The sequence below is a fragment of the Balaenoptera physalus genome (genome assembly GCF_965194825.1).
Source record: "Balaenoptera physalus genome assembly, chromosome: 4".
NCBI lineage: Eukaryota > Metazoa > Chordata > Mammalia > Artiodactyla > Balaenopteridae > Balaenoptera > Balaenoptera physalus.
In genome coordinates this window covers 130,798,131-130,816,855 of record NC_138891.1, presented here as the reverse complement: position 1 = coordinate 130,816,855, position 18,725 = coordinate 130,798,131, and the positions used below count along the sequence as shown (strand labels likewise).

Sequence of the window (18,725 nt, the reverse complement as noted above, 5' to 3'; positions counted from 1 at the left end):
CCATATCCCCCCCCCCTTGCATCTCCCTCCTTCTCACCCTCCCTATCCCACCCCTCTAGGTGGTCACAAAGCACCGAGCTGATCTCCCTGTGCTATGTGTCTGCTTCCCACTAGCTATCTATTTTACATTTGGTAGTGTATATATGTCAATGCCACTCTCTCACTTCATCTCAGCTTACCCTCCCCTCTCCCCAAGTCCTCAAGTCCATTCTCTATGTCTGTGTCTTTGTTCCTGTCCTGCCCCTAGGTTCTTCAGAACCTTTTTTTTTTTAGGTTCCATATATATGTGTTAGCATACGGTATTTGTTTTTCTCTTTCTGACTTGACTCTGTATGACAGATTCTAGGTCCATCCACCTCACTACAAATAACTCAATTTAATTTCTTTTTATGGCTGAGTAATAGTCCATTGTATACATGTGCCACATCTTTATCCATTCATCTGTCAATGGACACTTAGGTTGCTTCCATGTCCTGGCATGTAGAAATCCAAACTTATAAAGCAGATATATCAGAGGTGAATAGTTGCCTTAAAAGCAACCATTTCCTCTAACACAAGATTAGATCTATCATTTCATGAAATAATAAATTCTCATGGACACTCATGGACACTATTTACAATAGCCAGGACATGGAAACAACCTAAATGTCCATGAGAATTTATTATTTCATGAAATGATAGATCTAATCTTGTGTTAGAGGAAATGGTTGCTTTTAAGGCAACTATTCACCTCTGATATATCTGCTTTATAAGTTTGGATTTCTACATGGCTGTTTTCCATGTCTTTGACTGATTTTTAAGGTGTTTTTTTTTTTTTTTAAATCGACATTTATGTAAAGTAAACGTAAATTGGAGATCAGATTTTAAAATGTAATTATATTTCGTGTTTTATTTGTTCAATAAGCATATATTTACCATATTTATATGATCATTTTTGACACGATAACAAAAATCAAATATCAATAATCTATCTTCAGTGTATATGTGTGGGGTTATGGATATATGTAAAAATAAACATATGAACAGGTATATATATAAAATCTTTAAGCATGTTGGTCTGAAGTAGAATTGCACAGTTGTTCATTCTACTGAATAATAGGATTATACATCTTTACTGTAGAAGCCCTATAACCTGGTTGAAGAAATAATGTGATAAATAATGTTTATTTCAGTAAAAATGAAATATTAGAGGGATATATCTATAAAATGCAGGTTTCTATCAGTCTTAAGATTGTATTACACTCCAGAATTTACACATATTTTTCCTGTTATAGCAGAAACACTGAAACTGAAAACAATGGAACTATATGAAATACAAAATAAGGAAAAATATAAACAATATCTACATTTCCTTCCAGGTTCCAACTGTTGCACTTCCTAAAACACTGTCTAATTTTTTGCCTAAACAAATATAAGCTGTCTAAATTCATATAAATAGTTTCCATGCATTGTGTGATGACTACAAGATTTTCAGCAGCTCTAGTTATAATAGACAGATGCCACAGCTATTTACTGAAATTATTTCTTTAGAAAATGTGTCAGTGATGTTAGAACATTAGCCAAGTCATAAGTTTGATGTTCTGTGTATTAAAACAAACAGTTGATTCCCTATTAGTTAAGAACACAAACCCTGGAGCCAGATTGCTGGGATCAAATCCTGGCTTCATCATTTCTTTATGTGGCATTCTATTTCTTCATCTGTAAAGGAGAAATAATAACGGTATCTTTCTCATATGAACACTGTGAAGATTAAATAGATTAATACATGCAAAGTGCTTAGAATAGTTTTGGGCACACAGTAAACATTGCACATGCTGGTTATTACTATTTTCAATAAATAGTTTTTAACTGCACAGAGACCCATTGTAAATTATTTCCCATTGAGTGTTTAACTTGCATTCATTATGGGAGAAAAAAGAGAAATAAACAAGAGTCATCAGATGGTGATACAGTAATACTCCCTTATAACAGATTTTAGATGAAAAGAATGCTTTTTCTTTGCCAACAACGTTTCATCAGCATCAGAATAGCCACATAATCAGGTTTAACCAGACAAAGTAAATGTATTTAACCTTGACTACCCTCTAGGATTAAAAAAAAAACCTGGATGATTTCAGATTTAATAAATGAGGACTTTTCAGTTTTTGTGACTTTTGATAAGAAGCTCAGAGTACTTTACAAATATTCTAATTAACTTTTGACATATTCAGCAAAATAAGTTGCAATCACTGTTTCTTCTTTTTAAACATATATCATTTACAGCAATTTAGCAGGCTGAGACCATAGAAGATTTACAAGTGCAGAAACATCCAGACTGTCATTCAAACGGTTTGCTTAGTCTTTTAATATTTATGATAATGTCCCATGAAGTATGCTTCTATTTTTAAGAATTATTAAAATCTGTCTTAAAAATAGTCTATTAAAAAGAAATAAATCTAATTTAACTCCTCTTAAAATAGTACTTTTTGACCAAACAAAAAATAAACATTACAGAACATGGTTTGACAGTGGATGGAACTCAGGAATAAGGAGGAAAGAGGCTATGACTCTGTATTGGTTCTTTTACTAACCAATATGACCCTTGGGTGGCACTTAACTGTCTTTGAAGTCAGGACCTGCATAAGTAATATGAAAAGGTTGGTCTAGAGAGTAGAACCTGGGGGTTGAAGGATCCTTAAGTGAAACTCATCCATCCATGAAATTCTCCTTGTAGGTTTCCAGTGGTAGAAAACTCACTATATCCTAAGGTGCTTGAGCCATCTACAGATATTTTTAACTGTTAAAAAGGTTATTCCTTAGCCACATTCTGGGTCTTCCTATTTATCTAAGCTTCCCAGCTTGTCAAACAGTCTATAATTTCAAATGTAGAATACAAGGATCCTCACAACAGCAAACTTTCTAAATGATGAAAGAGAACTTTAAATGAAAGCAGAAGGGTGTTATTCTCTGTCCCATTATGTTTACCATTATTAGACTGGAGCAAAACTAGTAGGAGGGGTTCAAAGAAATTTAGAATGTTTCCTATGCCTTCAACTTGAGCAAGTCCCCCAAGTGATCATTTTCTTAGAAAAAGTTCTGCTGTTCAATGGTTCAAATTCCATGCCTGCTAGATTTCTCTTCCAGCACCTCAGGGAGTTCAAGCCAAGAACAATCTTCTACTCCAAATAGGAAGAAGTAAGTGTGGTTGAATTAAATCCATGACCTTCAGCTCCACAGAGCAGTGCTAGTTAAAGTGTGGTGTGACAAACGTGTTGACTCAGGGGACATTGTGTTACTAAGCTGTGATGAGATAAAAGAAATTGAGAGCAAGACTTTAGAAGTTCTGTAGCTCTTGGATATTGTGATGGCACCAAGAACATGATTAATGAGGGACTTTCATGGTGGCGCAGTGGTTAACAATCCGCCTGCTAATGCAGGGGACATGGGTTTGATCCCTGGTCCGGGAAGATCCCACATGCTGCAGAGCAACTAAGCCCGTGTGCCACAACTACTGAGCCTGCGCTCTAGAGCCTATGAGCCACAACTACTGAAGTCCTCATGAGCTAGGGCCCACATGCCACAACTACAGAGCCCAAGTACTGCAACTACTGAAGCCTACGTACCTAGAGCCTGTGCTCCACAACAAGAGAAGCCACCGCAATGAGAAGCCCGCACACTACAATGAAGAGAAGCCCCCGCTTACCACAACTAGAGAAAGCCCATGTGCAGCAATGAAGACCCAACACAGCCAAAAATACAATAATATAAAAAATTTTTTTAAAAAGAATATGATTAATGGATACTGTTCCAAGAATGTAGACCACTTTGAGGGCTGTCAAGTGCCAACATGGTGAGCCACATCTGGTATGAGTGCATACTAATCCCACTTGGTAGGACCACAGATAGGTCTGCCATGGAATGAAAAAATAGACAGTCCTTCACTGCAGATAATTTTTGAACCACACCTGATTAGGCTCAATAACAGATGTGAAGGTTTTGAGTTGAATCTTATCATCCTTTTCCACATCCTACAATTCCTGGATTCCTAAAAGGACTCCTCCCACTTTGTTTCCCATAAATGAACTGATCATTTACTTTGTTTTGTCCTCAACTCCCATAGACCAAAAAAATCCAGTTTTCTAACTATTTACAATATTCATTTTTAATAAAATTTAAATACAGTGGGAAAAAAAAAGATGCTTCATGGATTTTTTTATATAGAAGCTAACTCCTAGTTGGATTAACATGATACCAAATAGCAAACAACCTCAGGGCATAATATGAGTTCATGAATATAAGCTATATTGTCACAGGTAGATCAAATAAGACTAAGATCATTCTCAGAAGAATTTTGGCAAGATTGACGTCCACCTACCCAAAATCATCATGGTACAGTGGAAAGAGCATTGAATTAGATGTCAGGGGTCCGGGGGTCCAGTATTAGCTCTGATACTAACCAGTTTTGTGATTTTCATGAAGTCTCCAAATCTTCTGTACCAAAATTTCCCCCTCTGTGAAAACAGCATGAATGAGCCAATTTCTAGAGTTTCTGTCAACTGTAAAATTTCTTAATTCTAAGAAAATTATTTTCCGTTAAGGTAGTTTCCTGGTGGAAGAATAATTTTCCCAGCAGTGCGTTTACTGCCAAAAAACAGACTGACCTCCCTGCACTTGTACAAGTAGCTCTTTATTATAAATTTAGCATTAACAGACTCTTCCAGGCTAAAATGACCCAACAAGTGAGACATTGAACCCTACCTCAAAAACATACCTTTTTCATGGAGACATGAACCTCAACTTTCAGATATCTGTGGGGGTAAGGAGTAATTCACAGGGGCCTAATCATGACAAAATTGTTTCCATAAAATACCAGTATCTATAAGGTACTGTATATTGAATTGCTATTTGTCTCACGAGAGTTTTCTCAAGGGGTTCTTCAAATGCCTAACAATCCAAAATAAAGCCATCTGTTCTCCCTTAACTCATAAAGCCTACAGCATTAACCCAGGTCTTAAATAGAGTTAGGAACTGAGTGAGCCTTCAGGAACACTTGAACATGAATAACCACACTATAGTTGATTCCACAGGTATTCCATTCATTGCTGTGTCCCCAAATCATGTTTTAAACTTCCTTGCACTCCTGAGATGATAAACTCTGTGCCTGCCAAGGAAGCTCGTGTGTGTGTGTGTGTGTGTGTGTGTGTGTGTGTGTGTGTGTGTACGTGTGTACCATATACAACGTGAGAGCTGGAGTAGCTTGGAATTATCAGTAATTCTCATAATGTCTTCCATCTTCCAAATAAATGGAGGGGAGTGTTGATGCAAATGAAGACAAATACAGAAAAAAATTGGAACAATATGGAAATTACAGAATAAAATGTAAACTATTTACAGATCACTATTCAAAAGAATAGAAAATTTATACCTAAGCAATATGAAAACTTAGGCAGTATATTTTAACAAAGAAAGTAAGATAATGAGATAGTGGAAGGTATAGATGCATAAGTAATATATATCATATATATGGCTTATTACTGAAACAAAAAGTTGAAGAATAAAGGAAAAGACAAAATCATGAACACTTTTAAATGAAAATTCAATCCTCATTATCTAAAATATAATTGAAATTTAAAATTGAATGTATATATAAAAAGGCTTATAAAAATACAGTAGGAAGAGTTTTCTGATCTGAATTTTAATCTGAAAAGAGCATTTGCACTCTAAGTTTTCTAGAAAAGATAAGAGTAATTCGCAGTTCTTTCATAAATAAAGCAGAGAAGGTATGTGATTTATCCCAAGGCTGTCCCCTGCAAAGGAATGTTGGATCAGGTATTGAAACTTACATAGCAGAAAAAAGCAAAACAATGCCTACTGAAGTTAAGTCGTTGAAGGCAATGGAATAAATGAGTAGAGTCCTGGGGTGATCTAGTCACCCCTTGGCCTAGTGGGCCTTGAGGACTTGTTCTTAAGTGGCCAGAGTTCATTAGGCAAATGTTGTCATTGATACTAATCTTCTTTCTTCCCTATTGAAATCAGCCAAAGGATCTTGAGGCAATGTCTTACATCAGTTGAGTAAGATCTCTTTTTCCTCTATAGCTGCCTCAGTGCCTCCAAAGGTTTTCCTGTAGTGAATTGGGCTCCTTTCAACTACCAAACTGAAGTCCCAGGATCATCAATATCGGTTTCCTATCTAAAGAGAAAGAATCCTCCCTATGCTATTTGAACCCCAGGGATTTTGAATAGCTTTAGGACATATTTTCTCAGCACTCTCTGCTGGTGGGTGTGCTTTCTTTCCCTGCAGAAATCGAAGATATCCACCTACGAGAAGATGTGGGCTTTTATGAGTAGCAGGCAGCAGACTGCCCTGGTCAAAAACAGTGATGAGGGCATCCAACGAGTGCTCACCACTGACTATGCCTTGCTGATGGAGTCCACCAACATTGAGTATGTGATGCAGAGAAACTGCAACCTCACTCAGATCGGGGGCCTCATTGACTCCAAAGGTTATGGAGTGGGAACACCTATAGGTAAGAGAGGCAAGGCAGTAGCAAAGACTGAGATGGGCAATGTCAGTTACAAAGTATAGAAAGGAACGGGCTCAGAGATATCTACTCTACATTCTGAGAAAGTCTACAATGCCTTCAGTGGACTAATAAATAAGGGAAATGCCGGCACAGATCATAGGCATGCTCTGAATTGAAGATTCCAAGATATTTAACCTAATAAACTTTTAACTCATTGTTTCTTTCAAGTTCTACCATTGCATATACATTTGAGTACATAGATTTTATTATTTTACCCCAAATATTGTTAAAAGAATATCTTCCTAACACTCTTCTCATTATTTTCTTCAGTTCCTATATATCCCTGTATAGTTTTTTCTATCTTAAATTATATTAGAATACAACAAAATTAACTATACATATAGATGAAAAAGTTAAAGAGCTAGGGTTCCATGTGAATAGATAGAAAAGCAAAGCTATATCTGTCAAAAGAAAAAGGATAAAGATTAGATTATAATTTGCTCAGGCAACATGTCAGATTCAATCATTAATAAATATCTAAAATCTCCAAATATTCCTAGTCCTTGATTTTGTACCACTGCTCAATCTAAGGATATTATTACCTTGTAGGCATACAGACCCACACAGTTAGGTCTTCTTGCATGTCTGGGATATAGAACTATATTCTGTATTCAAGCGACAATGACCTCCCTATAGAAAACTCTCTATTTCCCTTACTACAGAAACTGTATTGTATAAGGTTCTGATATGGTAGCAATCTGCTCTTCTCAAGTGAGTCATCAGTAATTTTTTGATAAGCATTCCCAAGGGGAGGAATTGGAGGCCATCTTAGACCACTGGGTTAGTCCAATAAGAAATACTAGTTACAGTTAAATCAGATAATTAAGGACCCAAGGTATATTATTATTTTCACCTGTTGAAAGGGATTATCCGGTTCCCTCAACACTAGACAGGGATCGCAAACTCAAACGCTTACAGAAGCCAAGGAGGTATAATTGAATAAAGCTTGTTGGTTTGAAGAAGCAGTAGGGAATCGTAGCAAGTATGGAGAATTAGAGACAACATATTCATCTAAAGGGGGCAGCTGCCTTTCAGGTCATTAGCTGTGGGAATTTGAGCCCAACATTATTAGATCTTCTATTTTTCATGAAAAAAAAAATCAGATTTTAGGTGAATATTCCTGATGGCTTAATTTGGCAAGAAATTTATTTTTTTAAAAAAGATTATGTAGCCCATATTCAACTTTTGATCAATACTAATTTGATTAACCAGATAAAGAAGGCAACTCTCTCCACCTTTGAACATGAATACATAACCAATTTGACTCCATGCAATCTATCTGATGCTAGAAATATATGCTATAAAGAGATTAACTTACATCAATGGGGTAAGATCTCCTTTTCCTCTAAATAAGTTGTTATGTATGTCCTCTAAATAAATCTTCAGAATGATTGGGCTAGGGAACCTATAACTACCTTCTTGCCCCTTTATTTCCAATAACTTTTCCTGATGAAAATGCCAGTATTTCAAGTGAAGTGTACATTTTTTTCTCAAGTGGTAAGCTCTCCTAAAACTAAGTCGGTGTGCTCTGCAGAGGACTCAGTGGGATTGTTAGACACTAACTAAAAGGATACTATGCTTTTTTTTTGATTTGAGAAACAATGTCCTATCTCCCTAACCGGGCTTTATCACCTCATTTTATTTTTTTATTTTATTTTTTTATAACCCTCCTTCCATCACTTCACAATAACTCACAAGCAACAACTCTTTTTTTTTTTTTTTTTTTAAGACTGGAGAAAGAAGCTAGACGTGTTATTTTTTATATCCCATCACTGCTGATTTTAGTTAAATGGACCATGAGTCAGACAAGAACACCAGGATTGGGTGCCTTTGCCTGAATCTTTTCAAAATCAAGACCTTATGATTGATTGTAATATATTCTGCGTCTTCTTAGAAAAGCAACTACAGTTTCTTAATGGAACCATCTTTAGATTAAATTATAAAGTTGAAAACTGCACTTTTACCATTCCATCCTCAGCTCCATCTCCACCACCTTTTAATTCCCCTCTTTGCCCACCAAATTTCCAGTCTGGTAGTAATGATAGAAAATAACAATGTGTATCACTTCTTCTGAGAATATTTACACTATAATATGAGACTTTTAATAGGCATTTCTTCTACTGAATGAAATACAACTCTTAAGTTAAAATATTGGAATATTGGTGAGGAATGGGGAAGCAGCAAGGGGTCCTTTCTGAAACACTCCTAAATTAATGCAGCACTTTAAAAATAACTCTGCCTCCATGTGAATGAGGCTGACCCTGTGATGAGTATCACTATATTTTATATAATATGATATAAAGAGATTTGAATATTCCAGTTCAGTCTACATTTTGCCAACCTCATGCTTTCTCTGACATACAAATTCCAAAGTTGAAGAGTTTTCCCCCTCCCTAGATGAAAAGAAATACACTCTAGGAATTTTTCATAGTGGTTATAAACCTGTCATCCTTTTAAAACTAAAACAATGAAGGAATAATTGGAACAGATGGCAGACCTCAGAGAGAATACATCCATTGGGAATACAGCTGTTGGATAAATTTGTGAGATGTTTCTTCTATGATGAAAAGACTCTTTAAGAAAGATCAGCTGCTATTCAGGAAGATCCGTGCGTATACATATGTATTTTTTTCAAGTGACTTGTAATAAATCACTTCCAATGTCATTCAGTCCATTTAAGCAACAACAACAACAAAAATTGAAGCTAAAATATATTCAGATATAAAAAATTCTCCACATACTTCTGGTCTTGTCCTGACTCCCTTAAGGCTTAAATTCCTTCTCACAGTCAAAGATTGGCAAAGTTGCTCAGTCACAACACAAAATCGAAGACTGTTTCTTAGAGACTCTCAGGACAGAAGCTCTGGAAATGTGCCTCCTGAGGGATGTAAAATAAAACTTGAAGAGAACGAGAGCAGTTAAGGCTTAAACAGGTTACCAGGAGGCTGGAAATTACCTTCCTTAGAGACCCACCTTAAACAGAGATCCAATCCCCATCTGCCTGAAATATTTTAGGTATTGTGCAGCCTGAAGGCAAAAGGAAAGCATCAGTCAGCATTTACTGAGTACCCACTCAGTAAATAGCAGTGTATACTGCTATGATTACTGCTGCAATTGTTACCCTATGGATCATTCTCACACTCTTCAAAGCACTTTCATGTACATTAAAGCAAAGCTCTCTTGATTCACTTAATTGTTCACATACTGCTGTTAATGGTGCTAATTTTGACACTAACCATTATTCTGGAGTTGTTTAAGCAAGCAGCCAATATCTTTTAATTCGGCTTTCAAGAGCCATTTTCTCACCAAAAATCCATACTTTTAATTGATAAGCCACAATCTAACTCCAAAACATTTTGCTCTTCTTTTACACTTGATCTTGAGGGACTGACACTGACTTTAGGAAGTCTTGGGAGGAATGGGAAAAATGACAAATGTCACAATATTAATCTTCTGCTTTTCTAACCATGCCCTAGAACATAAGGTATACGGGGGAGGGGGGAGATGACATGGGGGTGAAGGGAGAAACTTTAATGAAAATAACACTAAGAGAGAAGTTAGGAGAATTCAGTTAAATTCTTGGCTCTACCAGCAACTATTACTTTCACCCATATCTTCACATCCTCAATTTCTTCAATTCTAAAAATAAGTAGACTGGGACTATATGGTTCCTAAGATCTCTTCTGGTTCTAAGATGCTACATTTTTCTATTTGCTACTTTTTTTGCATTTTTCTATTTCCACCAAGAAGAACGTTAAAGTTTACAAACAGAAAGAGCTAGAATGTACTACTTTCCTACTAAGTAGAAGAAATGCTTACAAAAATCCTTAGCGTCCAAGGAGAAATTAGGTAAAGAAATTTTACCATCTTTTTTTTTTTTTTTAATCTCTCCCTTTGCTTTAATTAACATAGGAATCCAGTGTTGCACAAGCTGTGGCTGCAGGACCATGTTGATGCTCTCTAGCCCTAACATAATTAAAAGTTCAATGGCATTACTAGAAAATAGAGTATAAATAATGTCAATAAAGTGCTGGCAAATTTTCTAAACCTAGCTGAATGTTGTTTAAATTATTCAAAACCTACTCATAAGAGTATCCTAATAGGTGTATTAATCAGTATGGACTAATCACTATAACCAACATCTGCAAATTTTTAGTGGCCAACACAATACATATTTATTTCTTGAACTTGTCATGGTCCAACAGTGGGTTGAAAGAGAGACTCTGCTTCATGCAGTCATCCTGGGACCCAATCCGTTTCTAACTGGTGGTTCCACTATCCCTAGTGACTTAAAATCCTTTCCTCCATGCTGAGTATTTGAGGAAAGAGAGGGAAAGAGTAGAGGATCATGTTGGGAGGATTTATGAGACAGGACTGGAAATAGTCATACATTGCTTTAGCTCCCAATGGCTAGCAATCGGTCAATCACCACAATGAATTGTAAAGAAGACTAGGAAATGTCTAGCTACTCCCATAGGAAGAAGAGGAAATGGTACTGGTGATCATTTAGCCAGGCTGTCACAATATTAGACATCCAAAAGCCTAGAAAAAGTGGAATCTAAACAATGAAATTCCCTAATGTGGGAAAAGATTCATAAAAAACTCACCAGAAGCAGCGGGATGTCATGGAATTCCCAGCTCAGCTTTTCCTTGTTTAAAAGGAACAGACAGTTTGAGTAAGAGTTAATCTCAACATGTCAGCTTTTTACTGTCCAATTATTTAGATCCTTCAAAATATAGGATTGCCCTTTGCTAGTCAACTTATGGATTGGGGTTTTCCAACAGCCATAATGTAGTTACCTCTAAGACAATAATCCTTCTTCACACCTTCAGCCTTTTGGTGACCAATATCCAAATGACCTCACTTACAGGCTCTCCTTACCGGGATAAAATTACTATTGCTATTCTTCAATTACAAGAAGAGGGGAAACTGCATATGATGAAAGAGAAATGGTGGCGGGGAAATGGCTGCCCCGAGGAAGACAACAAAGAGGCCAGTGCTCTGGGAGTAGAAAATATTGGGGGTATCTTCATTGTTCTGGCTGCTGGACTGGTCCTTTCTGTATTTGTAGCCATTGGAGAATTTATATACAAATCACGGAAAAACAACGATATTGAGCAGGTGAGTCATCTATTTCTAGGACCGGGTGGTTTTTGGTTTGTGTTATCTGTCTTAAGTTTGGGGGTTTAAAGGATGCTTGCCCTTTGCTTGTAACAGTCTATTGAACTAGATGCCCAGAAGGGCCATTTTTGAGTTAGAGCTAAGAGCTATTGAATCCCTGCCAGGTGCTGCTGGCACTGTAGCCCCATCATTTATTAATGAGAAGAAGGAAGTACCTTATACACTAAATTCAATTATCACTATTTGGAATGACAGTGCAAAAATTCCAAACTCAGTTAATTTCTTTAACAGTTATTTACTCTTAAGATAGAAACCCTAGATAGAACAAGGAAGAAGTAAATCCAAAATTGGAAAATATATAAAAAGATCTTTGAGAGAAATGTTACATCTCCTAAGTGTAGGTATTGAGCACATGTACTAATGCAAAGCAATTTATATAAAGATATAAATGTAATATTTTGAAACTGAGCATTTACCTCTATCAAAGTACGTTTTGTAAAAGAATAATTCACAAAAAAAAAATTTGCCATAAAAATGATGAACAGTACAGAATGACGATAAAATATATTAAAGAATCTATTGTTCCAAATTTTAGGATTATGGTTGATTTCAACAGTCAACCATTTTTTGCCTGTTACTTTTAGTTTTGATGAAAATCACATCAAGAGCTTACACTATTCTGATTAAGATGACGGTTATTAAAGATAATTCCTTCATAAGCGTATGAGAATAAACAAAACACAAAGCTCATGCCTATTGTAGAGTATTTGGTTACCCAATCAATTTAAAAGTATTGTTAGAATTTTGAAACTACGAACGATTAATAACAGGCCTAGTTTAATGCTCAGCTATCAATGTCTTAAAATTCTTAATAATTTTAGAACAAGGGGCTCTACACTTCCATTTTGTTCTGGACCCCACAAATAATGTAGCCAGTTTTGATTAATAATCTCATACGAGTCCCACTTCCTTTAAGTGGAAACTCTCCTTAAGTTCCCAGAGATGGGGATGATTGATTATAACCTGTTTTCATCCAGAAAATTTTCCCAAAATTACAACGCAATTGTCAGAACATGAAGCACCATTTTCAGAGACCTTGTTAGAGAAATCTGTCTAATTAAAAGGGAGAATCGACTGATCTGCTTTAACTTTCGATTTGCTCTTGAGGTGTCTTGTTTTATGCAAATAATTTGAAAACTAAAAGCTTGTATATGTTATGCTTTAATGTGCTTCTCATAATTGTCAGCTTCATTTGATTTAAATTTTCATTTAAACGCCCATTTTTGCTTCTGGTTTATTCATTTTTCTATATTTTTCTCATTTCTTTTGCATGCAAGGCTTTTTGTTTCTTTTATGGACTGCAGTGTAAGCAAACCCATCCAACCAACTCCACTTCTGGAACCACTTTATCTACGGATTTAGAATGTGGCAAATTAATTCGAGAGGAGAGAGGGATTCGGACACAGTCCTCAATTCACACTGTGTAATCATTAAAAAAAAAAAAAAAGTTGTGCCAAGTAGAAACTGCTTCTGCTAATTGGTGGTGTTGATGATGTCTGTATCTACTAAGCATAAATAGCCATAATCCCTATCCTTGTTTTAAGATAGCAAAACTCATGTACTCTGAACATTGAATTCAATGCACTGGAGACACATGTGCATTTTATATTGAAACAGCAGCATATTAGGGGTATACAGACTCCAAGATATGTGTGTTTACAGGAATTGGCTATACCATCAAGAGAATGGTTATCTTAGTTGTATTTTGATGTATTAAAAATAAGCAACTCTTGCCTCATGCAAAAGTAGATTCAGACTTTCAACAGTGCAAAGCATGAAAACAAAATGATATTTTGAGGAATTATTTTCATCTTTGTGAACCTTTTTTTCTCCTCTTTCCTTTTCCCTGTACCATACACTCTGTAGATCCACACTTTCCAAGTACCCAAAGCCCCATCTTTTCATAATAACTCCTTAACAATGTTAATTTTTAATTCAAATTGTCTACTATTTGAAATGTACTATTTACACAGAGACTCCAAGAAGTCTTAGATTTTAAAGATTCAAAAAAGTGACCCAGAAAATGAAAACTAAACTTGAAACCTCTGGTGTCATGAAAGAAGAGCATTAGCTAAGGTGAACATCACTCAGGAAGACACAACATAGTCAAAAATGATCCTTGCATAGAAATTCATTACCATCAAGCTCTCAAGTAACATTTACTTGTAGAGCTTAACAATCTTCTGTAGGTTAAGATAGGTAGTATGCTCAGAATCTTTAAGGAACTGTGATTTTTTTTTCAAGCTATAGATTATATTTTGCAAGCTCCAAGCACAGTCCTAAACTAGAAATTAATGCCTAGCCTCTTCTATTTTCCACTCACTTGCCCTCATTCTTTGCACTGAAGAACATCTTTTCACAAGATGTTATTTCATTCCTGTCCTAATAGAGTGGTTGTTTTTGTAGCAATCTCTTCTGAGCCTCGCCACTTTCACACTCATTTCTCTGGATCCTTTGCCATTTTCAATTTATTCCAAGTATACTGGGGAGAAGGACAAGGAGGAGAAAATAAATAGAGGAAAGAATTTCCATACACATTAGTTACGGATCTCTGTAGATTTATTTCCCACCTGCATTCAAAATGCTGTAAATAATTTTCACTCTAACTGAGCTTGTGACATAGAAAGCCAACTACACACTTAACTTGTTGTGACAGGATGTCTGCTGTCCCTCTGAGCTCTTTCCCTCTTCACAGTGAATAGGGGAATTGAAGATGCCTTTCATCTTCCCTCAATATGGGATAAGTTGGTCTTTGTTCTCCTTAATGGGGTTACCTTTTGACATGTGAAGTGTTCCCAAAAAACATATTTCTCAGAAGTAGAGATAGGCCATCTGTGTAATCATGTAGCATTTTGCCTTCTCTTTGTTTAGCTTTAAATGGGTTACAATTTTTGAATCACGAGTCTCTTCAATCAACTCTAGATTTCTCCAGTAAAACATGTTCAGGAGAATTGACTCTTGCCCTGATTGTTTCTCAGTCTTGGTTTCTTCTTTAAATAAATATGCTTTTAAGGAAATATCTATAAATTACACTGACATTTATTAGCTGTTATTGGGGTAAAAGCAACATACTGTTTGCCCTAGATCAGAGTTCACATCCTCATAATCAAAAACATCAGATGTTGAAATAAATATTACATAATTCATAATTCATTGATTCTATATATAGAAACCACAAATTACATAAATTTATATTCCCAAGGACTCTTTAATAAGTCAAAAATGCTACCCAAAAAGTTCAATGGTGATTGATGAGGTATAGATGATCAGGGTTAATGGTAACAAAACTTGTCTTTCTATAGAGAGTATCCTTTAAAAGTGTCATTCAGAGGTTTGGATAAAGTTAATATTTATGTACTACTTTAAACTGTATACTACCTAATTCTGATAGTTACATATTATTTTATGGTTTCAAAGTGTTTTAACATAGAGTACAGTAAGTCCCCTACATACGAACCTTCAAGTTGCGAACTTTCAAAAATGCAAACGTGCGTTCTCATGTCCAATCATGTAAGTTAGCTCCCGTATCCAGTGTACATCGTTACATGCGCACATTCTCTACAAGTGGTTGTGCTTTTGTGGACTTTGCTGTACAGTACTGTATAGAGTACAGTAGTATAGTATCTTTATTTCAAGCCCAGTATGTCCAGAAGCAAGCATAAAAGCAGCAGTGATGTAGTTGGTACTACTGTACTTTTCAAGGTACTGTACTGTAAGATTAAAAACGTTTATTTTCTGTGTTTGTTTGTTTTTTATGTATTATTTGTGTGAAAAGTAAACCTATTACAGTACAGTACTATATAGCCGATTGGATACATAGGCTAACTTTGTTGGACTTATGAACACGATCTCGGAACGGAACTCCTTTGTATGTAGGGGACTTACTGTATTACATTTAATCCTTTCCACAATTTTATTTCAGCTTTACTAACAGTTGACTCTGAAATAGATATCAGAGTCAGTGACCCAGAGTCCTAGACTTAGAATCAAAAGAGAATTTTCTAAATCAGCCAAACTTAGGTTCAAGTTCTAGTGGAGTCACTTGCTGAATGTCTGTAGACAAATAACTGAATTTCTCAGAGCCTTAGTTTTTTAATATGTAATAGGGGGATATAGTTTCTAGGTCATAAGATTGTGTTGAAGGAGTATTTTTCAAACTGGTTTTCATTGGCAAGTGTTACTCAAATAAGATTTTCATGGTGGAGTAACCCATGGAGAACCAGGACAAACGTCCGTTTACTGCATGACATTTCAGTATGTTTAATATGTTAATACATTGAGAATTTTCAACAAGAAGGAAAAATATCCAGTACTTCCCAAACCTGTTAGATCACAGAATCTTTTTTCCTCCAAAGCATCTTGACAGACCAATGTTCTACAGGGAACACTTGTATGATAATGTGTATCTCATCCAGTGATAATGTACAAAACACCTAATACCATGCCTAGCACAGAGCTGTCATTCAATAAACAATAACATTTATTATTGGGGATGGTTTTTTTCTGAAACTTCTCTGAACCTCAATCTCCTCATTTGAAAAATGAAGGTAATATACTGACTTACATTTGCTTTGATAATTAAATAAAATAATATAATGACATAGAAAATTAAATCATTTATAAGAGGGCTGTTAATAAATATTGGTTAACAGATGTTAGTTCCTTATAGAGAAATTAAGTATTGCTCTCTGGTAACATGAGCAATAAATACAATTTATCACACATCTTAAAACAGAGTTGGTTTGGAAAACAGGCTTTTCAATTTAGAGGTTCAAACTATCTCTAAGAGCATTTTTCCTCTCACAAGCATTAAAAATCAACAGCAAGTTCATTGCGCCCAAGAGAAGGACCCAAAATGGCAATCTATGAAGACATAGTGGAAGGTATGAACCTCAACTCTAGAAATTTTAATTTCATTAGTCTGGAGTGGGGGCAGAACAATAGCAGTTTTTAAAGTACCTTGTTGATTCTAGTGTGTAGTAATGACCTAAAGCATACTCTTCTGTGTATAATTGGCACTCAATAAGTTGTTGCTATTTATTGATTGATTCTAGAGGCAGGATCATTAATTTCAAGCAAGATATACAGCATATATTTAGCATTAAATATTTAATAAACCCTCTCTAAGGAGAATTCAAGAAGAATCTGTGAACATCTTTGAGATAGAAATATCATTATATTCAATTGATAATCTTCCTGTTTAGCTATAAGTGGTAGGCCTACTCAAGATATTCAAGTAGGTAGTTTTCTGCTCTCTCTCTGTGCTTTCTTCCTCCCTTGAGAAATCCGCCATTCATTTCAGACCCTGAGTTTCTTATACTTTCCTCTTTCTCCTTTTATATAATATATGCTCTCAGACAACCAATTCTTGCCATCAAGTAAATGACCACTAAGACCACAGTGACCCCAAGAGGGGCCATTGCATTTTAAGTGAATTTAGAAAAAAAAAGGGTCTTGAACATAAAAGAAAATTTTTCAAACTTTATTTTTTATGTCACTGGTTTTCGGACTTCAGTGTACATCTGAATTACCTGGGGAAATAATTTAAGCTACAGATTTTCGGCTGTAATTCCAGAGGTTCCTCCTCAGTAAGTGTAGTCCAGGAATTGGAATTTTTAACTAAACCTGAAAATGAATTCTTAAAACTAGTTGTGCACATTGGTTTGCATAAAAATTAGCTTAAATATAGCAGTTTTTTTTCTAAAATTAGGTCATTAGGTCAAATTTTAATTTCATTAAAATTATCTTCAATACAGGGGGTTTTTTAAAATAGTTTTTCTTACATGAGTTTTCTCCCAACAATCCTAAATACCATTGTTTTACTGAAAAGTAGTTGGTAAGCATGAGTTTTTATTAAAATTAACTTGAATACAGCAGTGTGACTTCAAATAAGGCAGTAAGTGTGAGTTTTTATTAACACTGGCAGATTATCTGTGGATTATACTCTGAGAAATATTGTTTCAAGTTAGGAAGAGAGCAGAGAGGTATGAAAAGATTGAAAAATACATCAACAACTATGGAGCATGTAATGTTGTCTAATTTGTTTCTTAACAAGGCTGTATAACCTAATGCAATAAGGGAGAAACTAAAGCTTATTTTGTTTTAGACTAAAATTATAAATTGAATTATTTTAAAGTTTTTCCAGCAAAATTAGAACTACCTAAGGAATACATGTTGGATAGAGATTGTGCCCTTAGGAAAATCAACTGGATTATATGATTATAAACCTATCCAAGGAAAATTATTTCTAAATACCTCACTGCATTTGCCTAGCACTATATTATGTTCTATATGAGCCATCTGTGGCATAGCAGAAAAATAAAGGATCCCAATTAGTTTCAAAGCCCATGACCCTTATACTCTAAGGTCTATTTCCTAGTAAGCAATTTAAAAGTAGCCTGAACAGCCTTGAAAAGCAAAAGGAAAGCAAAGCATTCTTACTTCCCATACTATTTTCTGCTCAACTCACTGTGCCAAGTGGCATTATTAATTAACTCTTATTGATAATGAAAAAATTCTGCTCCATGCTGCAGTTTTAACTTGCCTTTAGGAACCATCTCATTATGCTTCTCACAGTTATGGAATTTTATGTCCAGATGCACAAGCATATTAAAATCATTTTTGTTTTCAAAATCCTTTCCACAGAGACTGGTATCATGGAAAATGGGATTCTCCTTTAAATTTTCAAAGAAATTCTATTTGCAAAGAGAAAGGCATTCTTGTGATAGAAAACCAACATTACAAATGTGTTATGTGGTTTCAGCACCCTGCAGAATCTAAGCTTCGTAGTTGTCAGCCCAAACATGGCTAATTGGCCGTACTGCACAGCAATGATTTTCCACATTACAATGTATACATCCAGATACACACAAAAATAATGAGTAAAACCTGAGTGATGTAAAGAAGTTACTGTAGTTCTCCTTAGTGATTAAAATTTTTAATTTAGCTTAGCCAGAATTTTTTGTCTTTTTTCAGCTGGA

General features: G+C 35.3%; 1 protein-coding gene across 9 annotated transcripts in view; it reads left to right on the top strand.

The window, feature by feature from the left end:
* GRIK1 (glutamate ionotropic receptor kainate type subunit 1) overlaps positions 1-18,725 on the top strand; it is a 428,591-nt gene that overhangs the window by 390,291 nt on the left and 19,575 nt on the right. For 5 of the 9 annotated variants that reach the window (XM_082460382.1, XM_082460380.1, XM_082460384.1 and 2 more), the window contains 2 exons: positions 6,281-6,506; positions 11,435-11,685. In XM_082460382.1, the coding sequence (XP_082316508.1) occupies positions 6,281-6,506; positions 11,435-11,685 (477 nt within the window). Of the gene's footprint in view, positions 1-6,280; positions 6,507-11,434; positions 11,686-13,022; positions 18,177-18,725 lie in introns of those variants that run through there. The other 4 variants (XM_082460387.1, XM_082460381.1, XM_082460386.1 and 1 more) reach the window with 2 other exon arrangements.